The sequence below is a fragment of the Trachemys scripta genome, chromosome 8 (assembly GCF_013100865.1).
Source record: "Trachemys scripta elegans isolate TJP31775 chromosome 8, CAS_Tse_1.0, whole genome shotgun sequence".
Lineage (NCBI taxonomy): Eukaryota > Metazoa > Chordata > Testudines > Emydidae > Trachemys > Trachemys scripta.
Genome location: NC_048305.1, coordinates 61,490,370 through 61,517,343, shown reverse-complemented (window position 1 = coordinate 61,517,343; position 26,974 = coordinate 61,490,370). Strand labels below are relative to the sequence as shown.

The 26,974-nt window shown below is 38.1% G+C and overlaps 1 protein-coding gene across 2 annotated transcripts in view; it reads left to right on the top strand.

Moving 5' to 3' along the window:
- Positions 1-17,862, top strand: part of UCHL5 (ubiquitin C-terminal hydrolase L5) — a 29,925-nt gene extending 12,063 nt beyond the window's left edge. The window contains exons 2-10 of one of the 2 annotated variants that reach the window (XM_034778324.1): positions 877-960; positions 7,458-7,583; positions 7,677-7,738; positions 7,826-7,956; positions 9,621-9,684; positions 10,306-10,408; positions 10,839-10,952; positions 13,380-13,478; positions 17,172-17,862. In XM_034778324.1, the coding sequence (XP_034634215.1) occupies positions 7,677-7,738; positions 7,826-7,956; positions 9,621-9,684; positions 10,306-10,408; positions 10,839-10,952; positions 13,380-13,478; positions 17,172-17,216 (618 nt within the window). In that variant the 5' untranslated portion in view covers positions 877-960; positions 7,458-7,583 and the 3' untranslated portion in view covers positions 17,217-17,862. The remainder of the gene's footprint in view (positions 1-876; positions 961-7,457; positions 7,584-7,676; positions 7,739-7,825; positions 7,957-9,620; positions 9,685-10,305; positions 10,409-10,838; positions 10,953-13,379; positions 13,479-17,171) is intronic. The other variant, XM_034778323.1, reaches the window with a different exon arrangement.
- The last annotated feature ends 9,112 nt before the right edge of the window (positions 17,863-26,974 follow it).

Genomic DNA, 26,974 nt, shown 5'->3' with positions numbered 1-26,974 from the left:
TAAAGTTTTTCCACTGCTGCTTTTTTTGTAAAGAACACATGAATAAAATACCTTTTTTGTATGTAATCGACCATAGTGTAAGGGAGAGTGAGCAGATCTTCTGTCTGGGCAAGCAAACTTTCCTGGCAATTGTGTAAGACTGAAGTAAGCCAATGAAATAGTAAACATTGGGGATTGGTGGTGTCAGTTTGCATAGTCTCTTTTAAAAATAATTAATAATACAGTGGGAGTTCCAAACATCTTGAGGATCCCCCAACTCTTTTGCTCTCAAAACCCAAATTTTTAGCCATCCTCCTTCCATATGTTCTTTCTCTTAAAAAAAAAAAAAAAAAAAAAAAAAAAAAAAATTACAATCTAGATCGAGATCTTGTACTTTGTTAACTTCTGTGCTGAAAACTTTTTTATAATGTAATGGTAAATCTTTATAAGACTAAGTGTGTATATATCCTTGTATGATAGTACTATAATATGGGGACAAAATAAAGGTATTCTCAGTGCTACAATTCAATTTGTACCTAAGTTTCCATACATCTTAAAACTTTTTAAAAAAAATTTCTGAACGTAAACTTTACATGAAAAGATCATAACTCTGAAACAGTGTTTTATTGTAAAATTTAAATACCTCACATGACAATGGAACAATCTAAAAACAAGCTTTGAATGCATCTGAGCGCTTTTAAAGCACATGAATATGTACCGTAGTTGTGGGTTAGTAACTGAAATCTAACAACTACTGTGTATTACAGGTTAGAGCTTGAATATTTTGAAAAATAAATTGAATGATAGTATGTTTAATATGCATGCTTATTAACTTTTTATTATCTTGGTCAGTTTTATATGTACTCATGTTAAATTTGGCCTCCCTGTTATGCCTAGGTATGATATGGTCCTCTATTTGGGGCCTCAGAACTCTGGATGATCTTACATGCCATTTGAGCTAGGATACCTAGGCACAATGAGGTGAGTTAAGGATACGATTTCAGCCTTAACTCTGAATGTCTTAACGTCTGTGTGTTGTTAAACCAGACCCTTAATTTTATTTTCCACACACAGTGGTTACATGTGTTAATGCTGCCACTAAAGTATTCAATAATCATTAATGTTGCAAACCACTGTTTGCCAAGGAACAATTGCTTATGGCTTAGCACAAGAAGTAGACCCATCTCTCCAAGAACAACATTTGCACAAGTTGCCACTGTGGGTTGACACCTTTTATACTGGTTTTAATTTTTTTGTTGGGTCTCTTCAATATTTTACTAGCCAAGTATCAGTATGACATATGAATTTTTACTGGGTATTCATTCACTGTTTTGCAGTAGCATGATAGAACACTAACTAGGAACTAAGTACGTTGTACCTGGCGGGGGAGGAAAGGTCACATACAAAGAATGGATTTTAGGCATAAGTGCATCCCAGTAATCTGGGGAGATTTGTTTTGTTCATGTAACACTCTCATTGGTTTAAATTGGTTGAGGATCAAGCCTTCGTTTGCAGGTTTAGTAATGCTAAATTTGAGCATTGAGGTTGGCCCAATTTGAGAATTAACCTGGTTAATAGACGAATTAATTACGAAACATTTGCACCTCATGACACATACAATATAGTCACGGTCATGGAGGGATTGTCTATAATGGAGTATAACTAACATAGAGAATTTACGTTTGTTCTGAAAGGTAAAATTGTGCATGTGTTGAAAATAACAAGTTTTAGAACCCAAATCTATCCTATAGTAACATGGTTGCGTTTGGCTGCAGATCTGGTAAAATAATCTATTTTGTGGCATGCAGAAGTTTAGAAGATGAATCTACAAGATTCACAGTGATACAAACCCATGTATTATAATGCGAGACCCTCAGCCCTTATCCTCTTTGGTTCTCCAGAACTCTTTAAAAAAGAGAATAGCTGACCTACAAGACCAAGGTACTTCTCCCCCCATCCACAAGAAAGTGGATTGGAATACTGCATTGTAACGTATGTAGTGCTATACGTGACATCAACCAGAAACTCAAGCTGATGCACAAGACTGGTTCCCACTTATTAATGGTGAATATCACTGGGAGCATGTGACATGAGTGCTCTGGGATAGGCATTAACTGCATATTGGTTTCTGGGTGAATTTATGATGTTGGGTTTAAACAAGTAAAGCCAAAAGCTTTGTACTTGCTTATTTAAGATCGCTTTATGCCATACTGCTGCAGTATGGCATCAACACAGATGCTTAAATAGAAGGGCAAATACTTGGGGAGACACCAGTAGAACCAAAGAAAAGACAAGGTGGGAGTGGGGTTAGGTAACCCTCTCTTCCTTTTTGTTTTTGCTCTTGTATGTCTGGCTGTCATCTGAAGTGTCCATCTTGATCTTCAGTTACCATGTTGATTTCCCATCCAACCCCTTAGCCTCCCACCTCCATGTCCTCTTTTCCTTGTTTGACTTTCAGTCTTGGATCAGCTTTCCTAGTTACCAAAACAGCCATTTGGTCAAACTTATCTTCACTGTTCCTTTTCACCCTCTTCACGTCTTCAAGTCCTTCTGTAATTTGTTTATGACTTATGTCCCCTCCTCTGATTTATCAACTCAGTCATTGACTCCTTTGCCCCTCATTCCTGGTGCAAAGCCCATCCCACCACTCACAGCTCACTCCTAACATCCACATCCACTTGCTCAGCACCTCTGAAGAAAGGTCGATAATTATGGACCTTTCCTCCTGCAGTTCCTCTATCTTCCTGGTTAAGAAGAGCGACTTCTCCACTCTCAATTATCCTAGGCCTGCAATCCCATCTATATGCCACTATTTGGCTCTGTTGTAAAACCCTTCCATTGTTCTCCCACTACCTTGCTAACTTTTTCGAAAGAGATGTTCCCTTTCCCCTACTTCTCCATAGTCTCTGAAGTTTCTCACCCACTTTCCAGTTGCCCCCATCACCACCTGTTTTGTGATTCCCTATCCCCCCACTTTTGTTTTTCTCCTTAATCTCTTGCTCTTCCCTTCAGTTTTTCATCTGATAATAGATCTGCTGTGGTCTTCCCTCATTCTAAAGTCCTACTCTAGACTTCATCTGTGTCTCCTGCTAATCCAGTCTCCCTTCTCTCTGTCACCTAAAGTTCATATGTATTCCATCTTCAGCTGTTACCTCAACTTCTCCCCTTCAGTCTGGCTTGTGACCTTTCCACTTTACTGCAACTGTTCTCACCAGTATCTACAAGTACCCTTCCTGGTCATTTCTCAGAGCTTCTATTCCAACTTCATCATCCTCAACATTGAGTGCATTCTACACATCATGCAGTTTTTTTTTAAATCTTGTCCTTTCTTATCTTTCACAGCTGTGTGCTGTTTTTCACTTTCTGCCAGTCTCTTGATGCTTCTATTTCCCTTTCCCACTGTCTTAATTGAGGGACATGATGGTGTTCCCATGTGCTCCATCCCTTGGCTTCACTGTATAACTATGCATCTAGATGCTCTGTGTAAACATGTTACTGTCATTATTGTCTTAATTCTACTATTGCTTCCCATTGTCTTACACCCACTTATCTTATTTCAAAATTGACTCTACTTTCTTCAAAGCAAAGTCTGTCTTACATGCTTAGAACATTGGGACACCAATCTTAACAGGTGGCTTCTGGGCATTATAAATCAATTAATTATATCTGGCATGGTGTACAACATTAGAACAGATGAGTCTTCTCAAAAAAGGGGTGATGTTTCAGGTTCTTTCTAGGAGGTGAGGGGAGCAAGGAAAATGAGAAGAGGGTTGAGGGAATCAAATAATATGTATTCAACAAGTTAAGAAATATCTGTCCATCTTGGCTTTGTCCTCCATACCAAGATGGCTGTATTTAATGTGTGTAACTTGTGAATTAGTCAAAATAACTTTTTGTCTTCCCCTTCCCTCCGACATTTTGAGGCATGTTGTAACACTGCACCTTTGTTAGGAGAGCCGTACAATTTCCAAGAGCATAATTCCATATTTTCCTTTAAATACAGCTCTAGATTAACTTTATTTCCTACATGCAAAGCTATGCATGCGCTTGAAGAGGGAAAAGGCTAAATATGTATTCTAACTCAGTAGTATAGATGCAGTCCAGTTTTCCAGTGACACACCTATTTTTGGACAACTGAATGATAAACTCCTATCATGGAGCAATGTACTGTTCACTACATAAAGTACAAATAGAGCACTTTCTAGCATCCTGGAATCTTGAGGATTTTGTTTTATTTTCCCCGATCTTGCCAAAGAGAAGGTGTCAGTCTGTTCTGACCTGCTTTGACTAGAAAACAGATGTTGTCTGTTCACTTTTTTTGTTGGAAGTGGTTTCATGTTTACAGCCCTGAAGTATATTTCAAATGCTTGATATATAATTAACCTTACATTGTCTTCTTTTAAAATGTATGTAAACCTTTATACTGGATGCTACTCACACAGACTGGAAAGTCTCTTCCCCTTCTCTCTCCTCTCTCCCCCCCCCCCCCCCCCTACAAACTTACAGCTAATAATCATCCCTCATGCTGCACATAGCCCCAAACCAATACAAATTCCTTGTCCAAATTCTGCCCTTAATTACACCCTTGTCAACTCCATTGACTTAAAAGGAGTCACATAAAGGTAATTAAAGGCAGAATATGGCCCCATATCTTTTATGATCACTTTTTTGAAAGGTAATATTCACTCTCCATCCTTCAACATGTAGATCAACATCTTCAATATATAGAGCCCATATTTCACTTCCCTTTAATAATAATAATAATAATAATAAGAAGAATTAATATAATAAAAAAAGCTGTTGAATAATTGCAGTTAACTTGCGTGATTAACTTAAAAAAATTAATCACGATTAATCGCACTGTTAAACAATAGAATATCTATTGAAATGTATTAAATATTTTTGGATGTTTTTCTACATATATTGATTGCACACAGAATACAAAGTGTACAGTGCTCACTTTATATTTTTGATTACAAATATTTGCACTATAAAAATGATAAATAATATTTTTCAATTCATCTCATACAGGTACCATAATGTAATCTCTTTATCATGAAAGTGTAAGTTACAAATGTAGATTTTTATTTATTTTGGTTACATAACTGCACTCGAAAACAAAACAATGTAAAACTTTAGAGCCTACAAGTCCACTCAGTCCTACTTCTTGTTCAGCGAATCGCTAAGACAAACAAGTTTGTTTACGTTTATGGGAGATGCTGCCTGCTTATTATTTGCAGGGTTACCTGAAAGTGAGAACAGGCATTCACATGGCACTTTTGTAGCCAGCGTTGCCAGGTATTTACGTGCCGTATGTCCCTTCATGCTTCAGCCACCATTCCAGAGGACATGCTTCCATGCTGATGATGCTCATTTAAAAAGAAATGCATTAATTAAATTTTGTGACTGAACTCCTTCAGGGAGAATTGTATGTCTTCTGTTCTGTTTGACCCGCATTTGGCCATATATTTCATGTTATAGCGGTCTGGGATGGTGACCCAGCACACGTTTGTTTTTAAGAACACTTTCACAGCAGATTTCACAAAACACAAGGAAAATACCAGTGTGAGATTTCTAAAGCTACAGCACTTGACCCAAGGTTTAAGAATCTGAAGTGTTGTCCAAAATCTGAGAGGGACGAGGTGTGGCGCATGTGTTCAAAAGTCTTAAAAGAGCAACACTCTGCTGTGGATACTATAGAACCTGAACCACCAAAAAAGAGAGCCAACCTTCTGCTGGTGGCATCTGATTCACATAATGAAAATGAACATGCGTCGGTCCGTTCTGCTTTGGATAGTTATAGAGGAGATCCTGTCATCATCATGGATGCATGTTCTCTGGAATGGTGGTTGAAGCATGAAGAGACATCTGAATCTTTAGTGCATGTGGCACATAAATATCTTGTGATACCGGCTACAACACTACCATACAAATGCCTGTTTTCACTTTCAGGTGACATTGTAAACAAGAAGCGGGCAATGTTCTCCTGTAAATTGTAACCAAACTTGTTTGTCTGAGTGATTGGCAAATAAGAAGTAGGACTGAGTGGACTTGTAGGCTCTAAAGTTCTACATTGTTTTATTTTTGAATGCAGTTATTTTTTGTACATAATTCTACATTTGTAAGTTCAATTTTCATGATAGAGATTGCATGACAGTACTTTTATTAGGTGAATTGAGACTTTTTTTATAGCGCAAATGTTTGTAATAAAAAAATAAAGTGAGAACTGTACACTTTGTATTCTGTGTTGTAACTGAAATCCATATATTTAAAAATGTAGAAAACATCCAAAAATATTTAAATAAATGGTATTCTATTGTTTAACAGCGTGATTAACCACGGTTAATTTTTTTAATTGCTTGACAGCCCTAAAAAAATGTTTTAGGCCATGTATCTCTTTAATGAACAAAAGCTCTGACTAGCAGTAAGGTTTTGATTTACTTTTTCAAAAAATAGAATATTTTACCAAAAAAAATATTCAGCAAGGTGAATTACGGCTGATACTCTACCTTCTTAACTGGCTTGAATTTTTTGGTGTACTAGTTTGTGCAACTGTCTCAGTTTTTAAAAATTAACTTGGATTGAAGGAAGATAAGTGTTCTTGAAAGTTTTTGCTTTTCATTTCATAGAAGTTTATAAAACTTTTTAACACAACAGATCTGAATTTGTGACTAACTCAGTGTATTTGCTGAGGGTTTTTCTTTTTTTTTTTTTTTTTTTTTTAACAGGACTATCTTAAGTCTAGGTTGCATGCGATGACTTCTTTTAAAAATTTATATTTTGGTAGTCTTTTCCCCTGTTAATCTAATTTGTAGTGTTCATTGAATGGTATCATTATATTTTAAAGGGGAAAATGGAAATAGCGATATGAACAGCCAGGTTCAGACACTTTTTTTTGTGTTGAGTAATACCTTACTCTGCCAGTGGTCCCATTGAAATCAAGCAAGGTAAGGTGCTAGTCAGCCTGAGTAAGGATGAAGCCCTGAATTACTAGTAGAATAAGGGTATACACTAAAAGTAACAAATGTGTCTTAAAAGTAAGCAAAAGATTGTTTGCTGTGCTTTAGCAATCAATGACATCACTACATCTTGGTCAGGTTGTTGTGTTCTTTACTCTGTTTTAACTGTTCTTTTAGAAGAAGTGAGGGGGCAGATTACAGGGTGTTTCTAATATATTTACTTAGAATAATTGCACTTTATCTATTTTGCCAGTTGTACCTGTACAACCAGCATCACTTGGTTTGTCTTGTACAGCAGAGGCTTTTATTGCTGTCCAGGCTAGATTTGCTACCTAGGTGGTAGTACATGTTTACCAAAAAATTGGTACTGCTTCCAGGCTGAAATTTTTGTAACCTAAATCAGAGCCATGTAATCAATGGAAAATAAGGGTTTATAAAGGAAGAATTGGTCCAACTTTTAATTCTTTCTATGTCATCATCTGTAATGAACTGGTCCTCACTTTCCATTCCTCTTTCTAGGTAATAAACAATGCTTGTGCTACTCAAGCCATAGTAAGTGTGCTATTAAACTGTATTCATCAAGATATCCATCTAGGAGAGACACTAGCAGAATTTAAAGAATTTTCACAAAGTTTTGATGCTGCGGTAAGTGCAACTAACTTTTGTACCTGGTGTACGCTGATTTGAACAATTGGCTTATGTTCTTTCTCTTATTTTATTTTTTTTATATATTTTTAGATGAAAGGTTTGGCACTAAGCAACTCTGAAGTGATTCGGCAGGTTCACAACAGTTTTGCCAGGTAACAAAAGTTATGCGTGTTACAAATCATACAAAATCCAGTAACTTTTCTCTTTCACTTCAGCATTGTTTATTTTTAACCTTTTAGACAACAAATGTTTGAATTTGATGCAAAGTCATCAGCAAAAGAAGAAGATGCATTTCACTTTGTAAGCTATGTTCCTGTTAATGGAAGGCTATATGAACTAGATGGACTAAGGGAAGGACCAATTGATTTAGGTAAGTTTAGTTCACTGTGGCTAATTTAAACATTGTACCTTTTTGCATTTTTAACAGTTTTTTTGGTGGCCATATGTGACCAAAACAATTGTCCTTTTGAAATAACAGCTGGTTCTTAATACTTTTTGATCTTTCACTGAGAGACTTATTTAGACAGTGTATTGAAAAGGGTGATTAATTGGATTAGTCCCCTCCCCCACCTTTTCAGGTTTTTCCTTTCAACTAGTTTTTGTGATGTCAGAATCTCAGAATTTTATTATTCATTCCCTTAATATTTTAGTTCCAAGGCAAAATCAACTAGTACAAAGAAGTGGAGCCTGTTAATGCTAGGTCAAGAAGTTAAATCTAATTTTTTCATTCCACTTTAAATTTTGTCATCTATCAGATATCTCTTCTAATTTTTAAGATTTGCAGAGTCTTGTTAACTGGTATTAAACTAGCTCAGTTTCACCTGGAACAGTTCTTGTTACCATATCTTTTTTTCATGTTGCCTTCCACCGCCTTTTTATATTCCAGGGAGCATGTTAGTCATCTTTGTAATCCTAATGTTATGAGAGTAGAAATCTCACTACTTGGCACTAAATTAATACTTTATTTGTTCCTTGCAGTATTTATTATGGTAATGTAAAAACTAGTAAAGTAAATGCATCATCGAAAGGTGTATTTCTGTCATAGTTTCTCAATTATTAAGATAAATGTGAAAGATTATTAGTTTCAGTATAGTGAATCTTTCATTCTGAAAGATTCTGATCACTTAAAAACAAAAAAACCCACTTCCTACCAGACAATGGCCCTGATGTAGTCAGACCTGCATGTCATATCATTGATTGATATATATGGGCTTTCTGTGGACATAAGGATCTGTTGGCATGGAATCCATTTGCAGGATTGGGGAGTATGCATATAATTGCTGCTCAACTCACTACTATAGTGAATACAGAATTTAAAAGTATGCTGTGCAACAGTTTAGGACTGGAAGTGAAGAATACAGATAAAACTACAGGGGGAATCTTATGTCTCTTTGATCTAGTCCTCTTTTTGAAATGAGAGTAGATCAAAGTGCTATAAGGAACTGTTAATGCACATTAAATGTTCATTTAGACAAGCCCTTACTGTTTCATCTTCAAATGCTTTACAAGTGCTAAGTACTGTTTTAAAACATGAGGAGGAACTCTCCAAAATTTGGAGAACAGAATGGAAGAATAGATGATCCTAATGATATATAAAGGTTTCTAAAGTCTCTAAATTTCTGTCAGAAATTACTGCATGAGGAAAAAAATCAAGAATTTCATATACTTGCTCCCTCCCCCACCCAATTTGGAAAACCAAATTTCTGCCTTTACACTCTCACCAAATGACTTGTGCTTTTTTTCCTCTGCCAGTAATAGAGTGAAGGTTAGACCTTTTTTCCCCCTTTTAAAATCTAATCCACCTCTGTTGCTTTTCTAAATATTATTCAGTAGAATATTGAAAGGTATTAACAAGAACCAGTGATTAACTTCCTATTTCAAAAAGATCATTTTGAACAATCTAGTATTGTCATTCTCCAGAGAAGAGATCCACTAGTAGCCTTTGCAAATGAGTATTCAGAGCTTGAATTGTCAGTGTCTTGAATTTGCAGCAAAGCTGGCTCTTTTTTTTTGTTTTGTTTGTTTCCTATCTAGGTGCCTGTAATCAAGATGATTGGATCAGTGCTGTCAGGCCTGTCATAGAGAAACGAATACAAAAGTAAATGTCCAGCGTGCTTTTCTTTCTTCTTTTTTTTTTTTTTTTAAGAACATATATGTATAACTTTTTACTGCAAAAGAACCAATTCCTAACTTTCTTCGATTAAAAGTAGTTTTCTTTTTTCTTGTTTAGCTTTCTAAAAATAAGCTACGGACATCAGTTTTCCTAATTTCTTAACCTTCCTCCTCAAATCACAACTCCAAAACAGCTTGGGCTAGAAACACAACTTGTTTTGTGATTTCAGTTATGGAGGACAGTTACTAAAGGGAGTCTTCTCATATGCCTACGTTTTATATTGTGAAAAGCAGTTAACTAACAGTCAAATTATATAAACAGAAAGATTAACATTTAAGCTCAGATGGGGAAAATAAACCTTGGTGCAGGTGCTGTAAAAGTAACTATTGGACTAATCACCATATTTAGTGTTTGTAGTTCAGTGCAGTCATCTATGATGTGACTTTTTTGTTCCATGGTAAGAGTGAAACAATATCCACAACTTTAATGTGAAGTAAATAAATATTTATTTACAATTACGGAAACCATAGAGGATTTTTGTTTGTTTATTTGGAGCTGCTGTGCTCCAAATAAAATTGTAATTTTGAAAACTATGTTCTCTTTTAGATACAGCGAAGGGGAGATAAGATTTAACCTTATGGCCATTGTGTCTGACAGAAAAATGATATATGAGCAGAAGATAGCAGAATTACAGCAGCAACTTTCAGAGGTAGGATATGATATTTAAATAATGCAATAGTTCCATGCCACAGTCACTTTTTGCTTAAAAGGGTTATAAAAAATAAGTTTTTAGTTAGTATTTATTTTGCAACTAACTATTCTATTCCTGCCCCATAAAGGGGAGTGAGGGGGGAGAAAAGAAAAACCTGGGCAGTGTTTTTACTCCACAAAGGGAGATGTGCCAGAGACTATGAAGTCTGTTATGGACTTCATGTTGCTATTGATCTTTAAATGAAAGATGCTCAGATATTATGTTAATGGGCTGCAGTGTATAACACTAAGACCGAATTAACCAAATAGGTGTAGCATATTGCTACTACAGTCCTTAAAATATTAATTTAGATAATAGTATAAACACTGTACAAACCAGACTTTTTATAAAATTCTAACTTTATTGCATTCATTTTACTTTCTTTAAGGAAGAGCCAATGGATACAGACCAGAGTGGTAATATGTTAAGTTCTATTCAGTCGGAAGTTGCAAAATATCAGATGTTAATTGAAGAAGAGAACCAAAAACTAAAAAGATACAAGGTACGTGTAGTTTTTGTTTTGTTTTGTTTTCATAGTAAAACTGTCAGGAAGATCGTAATGAAGAGCCAGCTTGACGTGAGGCCTGGAAATGAGACCAATCTCATGCTCCTTCACATCAAGGCTGGAGGAATTAAAAGGGTATTAGCAAGGCACTGCACTACATTATTCACATGCGTCAACTTACTCCTGAGTTATTGGTTTGTTCACTCATCGTCTTTCTTTTTTTCTAGATAGCTGGGAAACTGATATTTTTATATACTCTTCTTATACATTTTCTTATGTATATTCTCTGAAGCCTCCCCTCTTCTGCCATCTCCTCCCATTCAAGTATGTGTATATATAAAAGTTCATCAGAAAGCTACACTTCATTATTTACAAGAGAACTTCTGGAAAGAAACAGTTGCATGTGCCTCAAGAAGTTACAACTATGGTCACCATCAATTCTGCTCTATAGTGGCATTCTTTTACTTCTCAGAATTTGTTCTTTTTTTTTTTTTTTTTTTTTTTTTTTTTTTTTGCTACAGTGTTGTGTTGTGGGTTTTTTCTTTTGTTTTTTTGGTCATCCCTTTGAACTCCTTTTATAAGATTGATATTTCTAATGAACTTTTCCACCTTTCTTTGTTTATAAGGGTATGTTTAAAGTTAATGAAGAACATTTGATACTCAGCTTCTCAGATGTGTATACTGGATTGGCAATGAACTACAGAAAAATGAAAGTACACTTCTACCCCGATATAACGCAACCCGATATAACGCGGTAAAGCAGTGCTCCGGGGGGGGGGCTGCGCAAGTTCAATATAACACGGTTTCACCTATAATGCGGTAGGATTTTTTTGGCTCCCGAAGACAGCGTTATATCGAGGTAGAGGTGTACTTAGCTGTTTGCTGCTCTGTATGAGAACATATCTGTGATCCCTGAATATGGTATAGAAACAGCTTGCATTTTTTTGGCCTTTACATTAGGTACGGATGTGAGATTGTACACTGTTTAGAAACTAGCAGAGCATATTTTTATTCTTTGCTTTTTGAAATCCAGCCCCTAGTTTTTGATGAATGGAATGAAGTGCAGAAGAAGTTGGCATGTTTAACAGAGATTCTGACTGATTATCTTAAATAAGGAATTAATGTGAATGTATTTAATTGTATTCCTAGAAATGGGGAAAGATTTGGGATACGTCTGCAGTGCAGTTAGACCCCCACAGCAGTCTTGGGCTCAGGCTGTTTTAGTTGGTGATGCAGACATTTGGGATTGGGCTGCAGTCCAGTCTCTAGTATTCTGTAAAGTGGGAGTGCACCAGAGCTTAGGCCCAAGGCTGAAAATCTGCACCAGCAACTAAAACAGTCCCATGAACCTGAGTCAGCTGGCACAGGCCAGCCACGTGCTTTTAATTGCAGTGTAGACATACCATTTTTGATCAACATTTGGAGCTGGTCACCAATGATTTCAGGGGATATAAAAGCAACAACAACTAGGCAACTTCAAAATTATTTGCTTTAGTTTCTCCAAAGTGATGGCCAGCTAGCTCCATTGGTTTGTTTGTTTGTTTGTTATACCTACAGAATACATGCTGTGGAATGTTTAGAGAAATAAGAGAATGAGTTAGGTAACCATATAGGTTTTTCTCCCATCTTTAATATCTATGAATATCTCTCTGCCCCTTGTTGGGTAGGATAGAAAATAAATTTATTTTAAATTATGCAGGTCACCATCAAGGGAGATACTCCTAAAGCTTTTTACTAAAGTGCATATCTGTACAGGATACAGTAATTTCTTTTGGAGAACCTTACTTATTTTACTAGTTCCCTGAAGATAGAATTTTTTTTATTGAAACCTTTGCCACCTATAAGAACTTAAATTCTGTTTCTGTTCTGCATATTTAGGCCTTTGCTATATTACAAAGTGCTATGAGATCTATTAGGAGGATTTATCTCTGTAAAGCATCTTTCCTCTGATGTCAAAAATTGATAAACACTACTAATTACTTTTTGTATTGCAATTTTGTCTAAGGGAACCAGTCCTGAGCAGAACCCCATTGTGCTAGGGAGTGTGCAAATACATAATAAAAAGACAGTTCATTCTCTAAAGAGCTTATACAGTAGTTGAAGATGGGGAGCACAATTAAGCAGTATTTGTCAGCATGTTAAGCAGGAGCTGTGACATGCTAACTGTCTAATCATTTTCAGGTTGAGTGTTTTGGTAAGAGGCATGATATAAGGTGGCATGAGTCTTAAGGAGGGTTTATATTTATGCCATACAAACTTTGTGTAATGCATTGACTTGTCTGAAGTGCTCTAAACCTCACCATCTGAACTTGGCACCTGGCTCAAAAAGAGAATGTAACCTTCAGAGAACTCTTATAATGCGGGGGAGAGGTCCCTTTTGTCTGACACATAGCAGTTCCATTAATGTTTGCAATTAATTTTCAGATTGAAAATATTAGAAGAAAACATAACTATCTGCCTTTCATCATGGAATTGTTAAAAACTTTAGCGGAACACCAACAGTTAATACCACTGGTAGAGAAGGTGAGCATTTCTTATATGACTTTTTTTTTTTTTTTAAAGAAGCAAGGTGTATTAATTCATGTATTTTGCATGTTTTCTACCTGAACAGAAATGTAGCTGCACTTCTAAAACTGGAATTCTTAAGTGGAAGAGGTTTATTTAGTTAAACTTGCTGTGTGCAGCTAAATGGCAAGTATATATGGGGATTTCCCCCCCCATCTCCTCCCCCCACCTCCAGCCCTGTGTTTTGAAGATGCAGAGTGCTCACCAAGATGGGGGTGCACAGTCTGCTGAGCAAAAGCTCCAGGGAGGGTCTTCTCTGATAGCCCAAAGTCCCCTAATGTTGTAAAAGCAGGGGACCTTTCAATAACGACTATATTAGTGAAGTGGAGGGCAAAAGGAATCACGATGTTGCATGAGGAAGTCTTACTAAGGGCTAGTCTACACTAAAAACGCGTGCAGCTGTGCCGCTGTAGCGTGTCAGGTGAAGACACTGCCGATGGGAGAAAGCTCTCCCATTGGCATAATAAAACCATCTCCCCAGGGGCAGTAGCTGTATCAGCGGCACTGACATAACGCTGTCCACACTAGCACTTAAGTCAGTGTAACCTGTGTTGTTTAGTGGGTGGTTTATTCACACCTGTGAGAGATGTACGATATACTCTGGTGTAGAGAAGCCCTATAACTTATCTCCCCAAGGGGAGCAGGGAAATCTAAAACTTGTCCACACACAAGGCCTGTGTATCCTTTGTCTTATTAGATTCCAGGACCCAGTCTATACTATCTGTGAACACTAGATGGCAACCCATGGGTGGCTGTATTGCTGCATAAAGGGCCGTTATGTTGTACATGTCTGCTTCTTTTGTTTGATCTTTCCTAACTTTATTGATTTTGCTAACTTTTGCTGTTTCCTTTCTATGCTGCTTCCACTATAGTTTTGATTTACTGTTAAACATGCCTTGATTTAAACTTTATTTAAAGTATGTAATGTTTCAATTGTCTCCCTGATAAGATCATTAAACTGTTAGGTTATTCAAACAGCTGACTTAATTGGGGTTTTTATCATGTTACTGGCTTGCATATGTGTCTCCTGTGCAGTAGATATAACATGTATCCCTGATGTTAGACTCTTAAGCTAAATAAATAGCTATTTATTTAATATAACAAGCATCTTCATTTAATTGAACATTTTGGGTTGGGGGTAAAGGGAGAGTTTAGAAGGCCAGTTGCTTGGGCAGATCACTGCTTTACCAGTTGATGTTAGGACCACCATGTTTTGAGGTGAAGGCATTTTGGTCTCTGCCACTTCCTCGTGTTTTGTCTAATGTTTTTACCATGTGAAATGGACACAGAAAAAATCTTAAAGATCCTTAAGTAGTTGGCCTCACTTCTCTCTCTGTACACATGCAAATGTGAACGAACTTCCTTACAGTTAGTAGTTTAAATGTGACCCAGAGAAATTAAGCCAACTTTGAATTTTCTTGTTTTGAATTAAACTATATATTTTTCAATCTTGTGTTACCAACAGTGTTGTATGTTTTTTGTATTAAGTTACATATTATGAGTTTGTTTCTCACTACTGAACTTCAGGGGTGACTTAGAGGATTCGTACAGGGCACAAAGAATTTTACTTCAGGGTCCTTTAGTTAGAGCCAATCCAGTTCAGTAGCAAGTGGCAATCAGAACTAGGTGCATGCACACCTTTTATACAAAGAACCACAGTTACTATATGGACAGGTAAATAATGTTTCTCAATATCATTTTAGTCTCTAAAATCCTGTATATAAAGGGAAGAGGTCAAGTAATGTGACATCAAGTTAAATGCCCATAGGTGCTTATAAGATTTAATGTGAAAACCAGTGATGAGCTCCCAAAATCCTAATAACTGGTTCCCTACCAGGTCCTCGGCAGTGGGGGAGGGGACCTTCACTTGCTCCGGGTTTTCAGCGGCAGCTCCTTCACCTGGAGCAAGTGAAGACACTCCCACCCCCGCCGAAGTGTCGCCGAAGACCCAGTAGGGAACCGCGTGGTGAGTACAAGCCCCACATGCCTGTCCCCGTCCCCCCCCCATCTGACCCAACCCACTCCCTGCCCTGGACAGCCCCCCTCAGAACCCGCAACCCATCAACCACCCGCTCCTTGTCTCCTGACCACCCCCCCACCCTAACTGCCCCCAGGACCCCACCCCCTACCCAACTCGCCCTGCTCCCTGTCCCCTGACTGCCCCGACCCCATCCACCACCACCCCGACAGACCCTCAGAACTCCCCATGCCTACCCAACCCCCCGTCCCCTGACCACCACCCCCAGAACCTCAGCTCCCTGCCCCTTATCCAACCCCCTCCTCCCAGTCCCTTACCATGCTGCTCAAAGCAGCAGGAGCTGCAGAGCTGCCCAGAGTGCTGGCGGTGTGGTACACTGGAGCTCTGCAAGAGGGCAGGGGAAGCGGGGGAGGGGCTGGGGGAGCCTCCCCAGCTGGGAGCTCAGGTGGGCCGCAGTTGGCCCACCCACCAGCCCCTTTACAACCGGTTCTACACTGACTCCTAAATTTAACAACCGGTTCTTGCGAATCAGCTCCAGCTCACCACTGGTGAAAACTGCCTCAAACTTGTGTGATTGAGACAGTGAAGAAATTCTCACTTATATCTTTTTGGCATATTCGGGTGATCCGTGTTTAAAGAAAGTTTAGCTTGATTTAGAGCTCCATATATACACATCAAGAGGAAAGTCACCCCTCAGAATTCTGTTGCTGATCTTAGTTTAGTGTGCAGCTACCACAGCAAATGATACGATGAATAACAAGATAGAAAATGAAGAGGGATTTCTGTTTCACAATGACCGATTTTTTTTATTTATTTATTTATTTATTTATTTTTTGCATCCTAAGGGAAATGATTGCCTGTCTGATCTTCTCACATAACTATTCAACACAACATTTTCTAGTTGAATATTGGTAAAAACCAAAATTTGCATATTAGTATTTTACTAAATGGCATTATGAAAACGATGTACCAGGCTGCAAGTTTGTCGCAAAACAATTGCGTTCATTTGTATGGAATGTAGACTTTTAACACGTTGTGGAAAACTGAGCAAGAAATTCTATTTGCAAATAACCTCGCTCTTAGTTTCTGTATTTTTCTTCCTCTGTGCTTCTTGATGATGAAGCAAAATACCGGTAAAAAGATCTTTGTTGCTTCAGAGCTCATAAACTGATTATTCTTCACCTGAGCTCATTTTCTGTTTGATTTATATGCTTCTTCCCACCACTCCAATTGTGATATTCATACAGAGGATTATGATTGTCAGGTGGAGAATAAACTGCATGAGCAGGTGATCTCCAGAATAATAAAAATCTTATTGTTCGATATCTCTCCTTTTTTATATGAAAAAAGATAGGAACTTAAGACTAAACTGTTTTTTAAGTAAAGTGTTGGGTTTTTTTCAGATTTTTCCACAAGGAGTCGAGGTCTTTAACCTGTTTTGTATTATATAAGTGTATGCCCAGAGATGATATTAAGGTTTAGTAACTGCATGTGCAGCATTCGACAAGCATCCAAATTTATGTTTAAAAGTGGCTTTTGTTAGAACACAAATGATATTTTACTGTATGTTCCAGGAGGTAACAGACAGGCATGTATATTTTGAGTTGTAGATAAAAGTAGGCAGTATTCTCATTGTAGTATAACATGCTCTTTTTTTTTTTTTTTTTTCTTAGGCAAAAGAAAAACAGAATGCCAAGAAAGCTCAGGAGGCCAAGTAAAGATAATTTTGGAGGAAAAATATATACAATAATGTGCTTCTGACCTTGTTTTCATGAAACAAGCCTACAAGACTTTTCCATAAACTTTAAATTTGTCCAGCGCACGTTTGACAATTGTAACAGTTTGTCTTGTATCGTATGTACGGGTCTATAAATCTCCTCCTCTTGCATCATGTGCATGTAGTATCTACTAAGTAATGTTTAGAGTCTCTTGATCAAATTCCATTATTTAACAGTTGTATCTGATCAATTCCTCATAGCTTATTGGGAAGTAGAACTGGCATTGTTGTAGATCTGAAAATGTGCAACTAATGTACCCATATATTTTAATCTCTTCCTAATGAAAATATTTACACCTTATCCCACGTTAAGGGACTTGGATTTCTAATGATGCAGAGAATGTCAGAATTTTAAAATAACGGTTGGGCTTTCTCTGTTCATCACCATTAACAGTTATTATAGTCTCTGACTCTCTTCACCAACTTCCCCCATGTCTTTGTTTTTATGAACTTTGACTAATTTTTTACAGAATTGAAAAGTATGAATTTAGCTGTAAACCACTTGCAAAGACCAATGTGTAATCTCAAAAGATCTGCATTGCTTTAGTAGAAAAGATAATAAATATTCCCATTTTTATTTTGGCAAACTTTCTTCAGGTGGTATTTTGTAGCCCTATCATTTGGTACTGTGACTGTTTTGGATAGGATAGTACTTGAAATCTTGGCTTCTTGGCCATATACATCAAACTTGCAACAAGGAAGTTCACCATTTGATTTCAGGAGATATTATTTCTGGAGATGTTTAGTCCACAGTTTTAGTTGTAAACCTTTTAAACATAATTTGGTAGGTTTGTGGGGGTTTCTTGTACTGGTTTCTTGACCAGTAGGAGAGACCGATTTTGGGAGGGGCAGGTGGTGACTTAACCATATAAGAGAACTAAATGCATGGGAAAACTTAAAATACCAGAGTTTAAAAACAAAATTTCAGTGACGACCTCAGTCCAGACCATGGGAAAACTAGCATTGCAGTTACTCTTACTCACTGATTTCACTAGCTCTGCTCTGCTAGTGAAATGATAAATCTGCTTTAAATCTCAAAGTGAGAGGAAGGTGTTTGTATTATAACATATGGTGATGCACTGTTAAAGTGGTTTGGTATTGTGGAACATATTTACAGGTCTTCTACTCTATTTGCCTACCTATACAGGATGGTTCCTGATAGTATAATCTGAACTGATTTACTCAGTCTGGTTTTGAATAAGACAGTGATTCTGCCACTAACCTAGGGAGAATTTCTCTCTCTTCTCCCTCCCCCTTCCGATTTCTTTTCCTCTTCAATCTAAAGTGTGTGTGTTTCATGACCAGGGCGGGCTCCGGCTTTTTTGCCACGCCAAGCAAAAAAAACTGTGGGGCGGCTGGAGTGGCAAAGCAGAAGGGGGAGGAAAAAAAAAACCTGCAGGGGGGCCGGAGCCAGGGTACAGGGGGATTCCCTACGCTGCATGTCTGCAGCATAGGGAGGGGGGGGTGGGGCGGGGGGAGGAGAAGGGGGGGGGGGGGGAGAGAAGGGGGCGGCCAGGACTTCAGCGGGGTGCTTGCCTCGCGACCCCTTCCACCATGCTGCCTACTAGTAGGGCTCTGCGCTGCTCAGGTTGGCTGGGAGGGAAGGACACGGGCTGCCCTGCTGAGTTTGCTGCAGGGTGCTCCGCGCCTCTGCTCCCTACAGGGCGGCCGGAGCAAAAAACCAAAAAGAAAAGCAGGGGAAGGGCGACCAGAATGCCGCCCGTTGGAATCTGCTGCCCCAAGCACGAGCTTGCTCAGCTGATGTCTGGAGCCGGCCCTGTTCATGACATTCTCTTTTCTTTATTAATAGATTGTGCTTTATTCTGAAACTTTCCTCATTTTTTGGAGGAAGGCTGTGTGTTCAAAGCACATTGATTACAATGAATAAAATATTGTACTGTCTTTAAAAAGGCAGTATATAATGACAATATTAAATATGATTCAAAGGGGTAATACATGCTAATTTTATGTTCAGTCCACTTTTGGTCCCCACCCAGAAGTCCTATTTAAGAAATACAGTAAAATCAATTCCGAGAAAAGAGACAAATGACTTAGAAAAGGAAGGCAGCATGTTTAAAACTGGTAAAAGAATATAGTTCTACATAACCTGCCTGCAGGCATACCTCCTTGGGCTGTAAGTTCCTTTGATTTTATATGCTTTGCAGGGCCAGGTCTGCTCTTTATTCAGGGAGATCTTTAAGGAAATATAGGAAATCATGCCTAAACTGCTACTGCAATGCTACTGGTCTCTGTCTCACAACTCCCTGTACGTGCAATGTCAGCAACACACAAGTCCATGGGTTCCATGATGTTTTTTCCATCTTGGTTGTTCCTTTATTTCCATCCCTTTTTTGGATCCAAAGGCATTCTTATTACCAGGGCCAGAAGTTAACACTGTGTACTCCCTGTAGATGTTGATGTGGTATTTCTGCTACCTTAACCCATGGTGGTGGGGGAGAAGGGAAACCTGTGTACAGATTTTGCTAATTGCTTCGCTCCATCTGATGGAGGGAAGATTCTGCTGCTGCCTGCTTCCCTCATGCACGATGCTGAAGATTTATACTGTTCCACTTAAAAGTGAATGCTCTGTAGAAGTATAATAGCTTCTTTTCTTTCCTGGCAGTGAGGAAACCCAGCTGAAATGAGGGAGGATGGGAGCTGGTGCCTCAGACTGGGACATGGGAGCCAATTTAATGTGTTCAATATACAGATGTTCAAGTAAGCAACCAATGAGAACCACTAAGATGTCCAGAGTGCCCCGGACATCACTGACTCGTTTGCATCCTTTGCTTGGGATGGGAAGAAAATTTTCTTCATAGTGACAAGCCTCACTGGGATCAGGTTATGTTCAGAGCTCTATTTCTGCAGGGGAAAAAGTCTATTTCCTTTTTTTTTTTTTGCCCCTTCTTTTTTTGGATTGAGGGGAAGGGGGGTTTGGGAAGGCTTTATTGAGGATTGGGTGTGGGAAGGATTGACTAGGGAGTGGCAAAAGTTATTATTGAAACTGGAAAAACATTAGTGGGTGTTATGCACCAGCACCCTTCTGTCCAAATCTGTCCAAATATTTTTTTTCTATCCCTATCCAACTCTATCTTGTGGATCTGCAGGGTGGGGAGAGGGTGTCAAGCTCAAGCTTGTAACAGACTCAGTTGCAGCCTTACTGTATTACTCCATGATCAAATAACCAGGAACTGTGTCTACACTAACCTAACTTTTGTATGGGGAAAAAACAATTCAATTAATGAAGTTGAGCATTTTTTTTAAACTTAAGCCCATTGCCTTTTTATGTAATGCTATATATACCTTTTCTCCTGAACAAAAGCCTATTCTGACTATTTCAAAGGTTATTAGGGCCAATCAATAAAGTATTTTTCCTCAATGTGGACCTTAGTTTTAATTGCAGTACAAATAAGCTGCCTGCTTCAAGTCAAATGATAGACCACTGGCCATGGACGTGAATCACTTTTCCAGAGAGCAAGACCATAACAGCCATACTGCATCAGAGTATGCAGTGGTTCATCTAGCCATGTAGCCTGTCTCTGATAGTGTCCAGAATCAGAGCTTCTTGGACAGATCCACCCAGTCTTTCCCTTCTTCTAGTCAGAGGTTTAGGGTCAGCTGGAGCATGGGGTTACATCCCAGATCATCTTGGCTAATAGCCAATAATAGACCTATCCTCCGTGAACTTGTCTAGTTCTCTTCTGTACCTAGTGTTTCCTTTGCAACATCCCATGGCAATGAATTCCACAGGTTAATTGTGCATTGTATGTTTAAAAAACACAAAAACCCTTCTTGTTTGTATTAAACCTGTTGCTTATTAATTTCATCTGACGACCTGTGGCTTTTGTACTGTGGGAAAAAATTGAAACTTTAAAAACTGTATTATAAGCTGATCAAACAAAGGTGGCAAATGAGATTTTGCCTTCTTTAATTTAAAAGTGTGTTTTTCCTTCCTTCTGTATCCAGGATGGTGATGGCATTTCCGATTCTGGTTATGGAACAACTGGTTTCATCCAGGAGCTGTGATTTCTGCTGGCATAAACAAATGAAAATTTGTTGTAGGCTTCCACAACCTGATGTATGGTGTCTATACTTAATATAAGCCTCATACGTTTAGTTTCTGTGAAGAATTCTGCCTGCTCTTGGTTTTTCCTGTCTCCATCAAAGAGCAGGCGCATTTTCAAAAATTCTGCTACTTGCCGAGAGGTGGTTGTTTTAAGCTCTCCTTGATCACACTGCATTGTGCTTTTGCTGCCCTTGTCAAATCTAATAATAACAAAGAATGCTTCCTTGTCTCTGTTAATGTCAAGGTTTCCTGACATTTGGTTCAGGTTTGGGTCATTCTTAATCCTGTTTCTTTCATTGTAATGTTCAAATGAGTTATGCCAGTTAATGTGTTAGTGACAGTCACCACACTTAAAAAGAGAAGTTTTTTGTATACCACATCAAATTAGTCTGAGTAATTTAGACATAATTTAAAATGTTTACAGAAATACACGAACTTAACTACATGTGAAAATACCCTAAAACTTCATATATTAGATGGTTGCATGATGCATCCCCAGAAACCTTACAATATTTCACAGGAGGCTTGAGGTCAGCATGAAGGCTGTCCCAGAACAAATCTTCTAATGCCATATTATAAAATGATGGTATCTTTTCTTCCCCAGGTGTTTAAATACTTCCTTACTGCTAAGAAGTGCATTGACCTATATAATGAATTGAATGTAAATGAGTGTTTTAAAAATAGAACAGTATTCACTGAAAACAAAACTCTTAATAAATTGAGAATTTGAACAGACATGTAACCTGGCCACTTCCTTCAGAGGTAGAACTTTTTATTACTGTGAATTTTTTAAAGTCATCTGCAGCATGTATGTACAAAGGGATTGTGGGAGGAGATGAGATTCCATTCATTGAAATCAAAATGTGTTTTGTGCCTCCTTACTTTGTGAATAAGTGATTAGCTGATAGATGCATCTAGTTAAAAATGCAGTAGCCTGTTTTTTTTTTATAAGATGGGATGGAACTATCAGTCTTAAAGCATATTGTTCTCTTAGGGCAACATCCTAATTCTTAGCCAATGGAGAACAATAATATTTTTTCCCAGTTCTTTAATCCAGAGAAAGATATTGGTCACATGGGAGCCAGATGACTTCTGGACTTGCTCCAAGAGAATGGAGAAGAAAATATAATTTAAAATAATTTAACACGAGCTTCCCCAGAATGGAAACAAAGTATTAGATGACAGTCCTGATTCAGACAGTGAGGGCATTAGCAGGGCACACCATTGTGTTAGAAAAGTAAACAGATTTTAGAAAAGAAAAACTGGAAAACAAGTATAAAGCTAGTATTAAGTATGTTTAGAAGTTTATACTAATCTACATGTTAAAAAAACTGACCTCCCATTAGCAGTTGCTGAGTTCATATAACATCTTAAATCTCCATATAAACAAACCCTCACTGACTATGCAGATAGATACGAGATCTAGCTAAACATATTTTTCTAAGGTTTCAGAGGGGTAGCTGTGTTAGTTTGTATCAGCAAAGATATTGAGGAGTCCTTGTGGCACCTTAGAGACTAACAAATTTATTTGGGCATAAGCTTTCGTGGGCTAAAACCCACTTCATCAGATGCATGGAGTGAAAAATACAGTAAGCAGAACATATATTACAGCACATGAAAAGATGGGAGTTGCATTACCAAGTGTGTGGGGGTGAGGGGGTCAGTACTAATGAGGCCAATTCAATTAAGGTGGAAGTGGCCTATTCTCAACAGTTGACAAGAAGGGGTGAATATCAAGAGAGGGAAAATTACTTTTGTAGTGCTAATGAGGCCAATGCAATCAAGGTGGATGTCGCCCATTTCCAACAGTTGACAAGAATGTGAGTATCAGCAGAGGGAAAATTACTTTTTGTAGTTACGAAGAAACTGCAGAACTGGAATTAGTTTGCAAACTGAACACCATCAAATTAAGCCTGAATAAAGACTGTGAGTGAATGGGTCACTACAAAAAGTAATTTTCCCTCTGCCAATAACATAAGAAAGGCCGTATCGGGTCAGACCAAAGGTCCATCTAGCCCAGTATCCTGTCTCCCGACAGTGGCCAATGCCAGGTGTCCCAGAGGGAGTGAACCTAACAGGCAATGATCAAGTGATCTCTCTCCTGCCATCCATCTCCATCCTCTGACAGACAGAGGCTAGGGACACCATTCATTACCCGTCCTGACTAATAGCCACTAATGGACTTAACCACCATGAATTTATCCAGTTCTCTCTCAAACTCTGTCATAGTCCTAGCCTTCACAACCTTCTCAGGCAAGGAGTTCCACAAGTTGACTGTGCGCTGCGTGAAGAAGAACTTCCTTTTATTTGTTTTAAACCTGCTGCCTATTAATTTCATTTGGTGGCCCCTAGTTCTTATGTTATGGGAATAAGTAAATAACTTTTCCTTATCCACTTTCTCCACATCACTCATGATTTTATATACCTCTATCATATCCCCCCTTAGTCTCCTCTTTTCCAAGCTGAAGAGTCCTCGCCTCTTTAATCTCTCCTCATATGGGACCCGTTCCAAACCCTTAATCATTTTAGTTGCCCTTTTCTGAACCTTTTCTAGTGCCAGTATATCTTTTTTGAGATGAGGAGATCACATCTGTACGCAATATTTGAGATGAGGGCGTACCATTGATTTATATAAGGGCAATAATATATTCTCAGTCTTATTCTCTATCCCCTTTTTAATGATTCCTAACATCCTGTTTGCTTTTTTGACCGCCTCTGCACACTGCGTGGACATTTTCAGAGAACTATCCACGATGACTCCAAGATCTTTTTCCTGACTTGTTGTAGCTAAATTAGCCCCCCATCATATTGTATGTATAGTTGGGGTTATTTTTTCCAGTGTGCATTACTTTACATTTATCCACATTAAATTTCATTTGCCATTTTGTTTGCCCAATCACTTAGTTTTGTTGAGATCTTTTTGAAGTTCTTCACAGTCTGCTTTGGTCTTAACTATCTTGAGCAGTTTAGTATCATCTGCAAACTTTGCCACCTCACTGTTTACACCTTTCTCCAAATCATTTATGAATAAGTTGAATAGGTTCGGTCCGAGGACTGACCCTTGGGGAACACCACTAGTTACCCCGCTTCATTTTGAGAATTTACCATTTATTCCTACCCTTTGTTCCCTCTCTTTTAACCAGTTCTCAATCCATGAAAGGACCTTCCCGTTTATCCTATGGCACCTTAATTTACATAAGAGCCTTTGGTGAGGGACCTTGTCAAAGGCTTTCTGGAAATCTAAGTACACCATGTCCACTGGATCCCCCTTGTCCACATGTTTGTTGACCCCTTCAAAGAATTCTAATAGATTAGTAAGACACAATTTCCCTTTACAGAAACCATGTTGACTATTGCTCAACAGTTTGTTTTTCTGTGTCGGACAATTTTATTCTTAACTATTGTTTCGACTAATTTGCCCGGTACAGACGTTAGACTTACCGGTCTGTAATTGCCGGGATCACCTCTAGAGCCCTTTTTAAATATTGGCGTTACATTAGCTAACTTCCAGTCATTGGGTACAGAAGCTGATTTAAAGGACAGGTTACAAACCTTAGTTAACAGTTCCGCAACTTCACATTTGAGTTCTTTCAGAACTCTTGGGTGAATGCCATCTGGTCCCGGTGACTTGTTAATGTTAAGTTTATCAATTAATTCCAAAACCTCCTCTCGTGACACTTCAATCCGTGACAGTTCCTCAGATTTGTCACCTACAAAAGCCAGCTCAGGTTTGGGAATCTCCCTAACATCCTCAGCCGTGAAGACTGAAGCAAAGAATCCATTTAGTTTCTCCACAATGACTTTATCGTCTTTAAGCGCTCCTTTTGTATCTCGATCATCAAGGGGCCCCACTGGTTGTTTAGCAGGCTTCCTGCTTCTGATGTACTTAAAAAACATTTTGTTATTACCTTTGGAATTTTTGGCTAGCCATTCTTCAAACTCCTCTTTGGCTTTTCTTATTACATTCTTGCACTTAATTTGGCAGCGTTTATGCTCCTTTCTATTTGTCTCACTAGGATTTGACTTCCACTTTTTAAAGGAAGTCTTTTTATCTCTCATTGCTTCTTTTACATGGTTGTTAAGCCACGGTGGCTCTCTTTTAGTTCTTTTACTGTGTTTCTTAATTTGGGGTATACATTGAAGTTGGGCCTCTATTATGGTGTCTTTAAAAAGCGCCCATGCAGCTTGCAGGGATTTCACTTTAGTCACTGTACCTTTTAACTTCTGTTTAACTAACCCCCTCATTTTTGCATAGTTCCCCCTTTTGAAATTAAATGCCACAGTGTTGGGCTGTTGAGATGGTCTTCCCACCACAGGGATGTTGAACGCTATTGTATTATGGTCACTATTTCCAAGCGGTCCTGCTATAGTTACCTCTTGGACCAGCTCCTGCGCTCCACTCAGGACTAAATCTAGAGTTGCCTCTCCCCTTGTGGGTTCCCGTACCAGCTGCTCCATGAAGCAGTCATTTAAAGTATTGAGAAATTTTATCTCTGCATTTCGTCCTGAAGTGAAATGTTCCCAGTCAATATGGGGATAATTGAAATCCCCCACTATTATTGAGTTCTTAATTTTGATAGCCTCTCTAATTTCCCTTAGCATTTCATCATCACTATCACTATCCTGGTCAGGTGGTCGATAATAGATCCCTAATGTTATATTCTTATTAGAGCATGAAATTTCTATCCATAGAGATTCTATGGAACATGCGGATTTGCTTAAGATTTTTACTTCATTTGATTATGCATTTTCTTTCATAGAAGTGGGTTTTAGCCCATGAAAGCTTATGCCTATATAAATTTGTTAGTCTCTAAGGTGCCATGAGGACTCCTTGATTTTTTTTTTTTTAAAAGGTTCATTGGAGTCTCTTCAGTAACTGAGTATTACTGATAGAGTACTCTAACTCCTTTTAATGTCCATATCTGTTGTAGTATGTATAAACCAATTGCTGCATCAGCTATTTAACTGTATTAACCAATTTTATATATTTTAATTATGCAGTATATGTGATATAGTGTGTATGGCTACTTAAAGGCTGTTTCACGGGATACAATCAAAGACAAGGTCATTTCAGGGACTGAATGATGAAAATCATTTAAAACCATTAATCTTAGGTGTTTTTCTATTACTAACATTATTAGATAATCTAATCTATTTTCCTGTCTGTATAGAATTCTTCTCTACAGCGTGTTCTCTGGTACTTTGTCAAATCTAGTTTTAATTTACTTGATTGGTGGGGATTTCATATATCGCTCTGTGTCAGAAAGGGTTTCCTTATATTTAGGTCCCATTTTAAGTTGAAATTCATGAAACCCCCTCCTTTAAAATCATTCTTAAAAAAAACTACTAGTTACAGGAATCTTTCCTGCCTTCCTTCCCACATTTCCTCACTCTCCCTTTTCTAAAAGTTTGTTCCACATCTTGTTCAGTTATTTGTCTTTTGGGGTGGGTAGGGAACACCTTTAGGCCCTGATCCTGCAAACATATCTGCATATGTGAACCCTTAATTCTCCTGCAGAGTGCTACTGAAATCCATGAGATTATGCATGGGAGTAAAGAATAGTGCATGTGGATCTATTTTCAGGATTAGGCCCTTAGACTGCAAGCTCTTTTAAGCATTTTTCTGTTAGTTA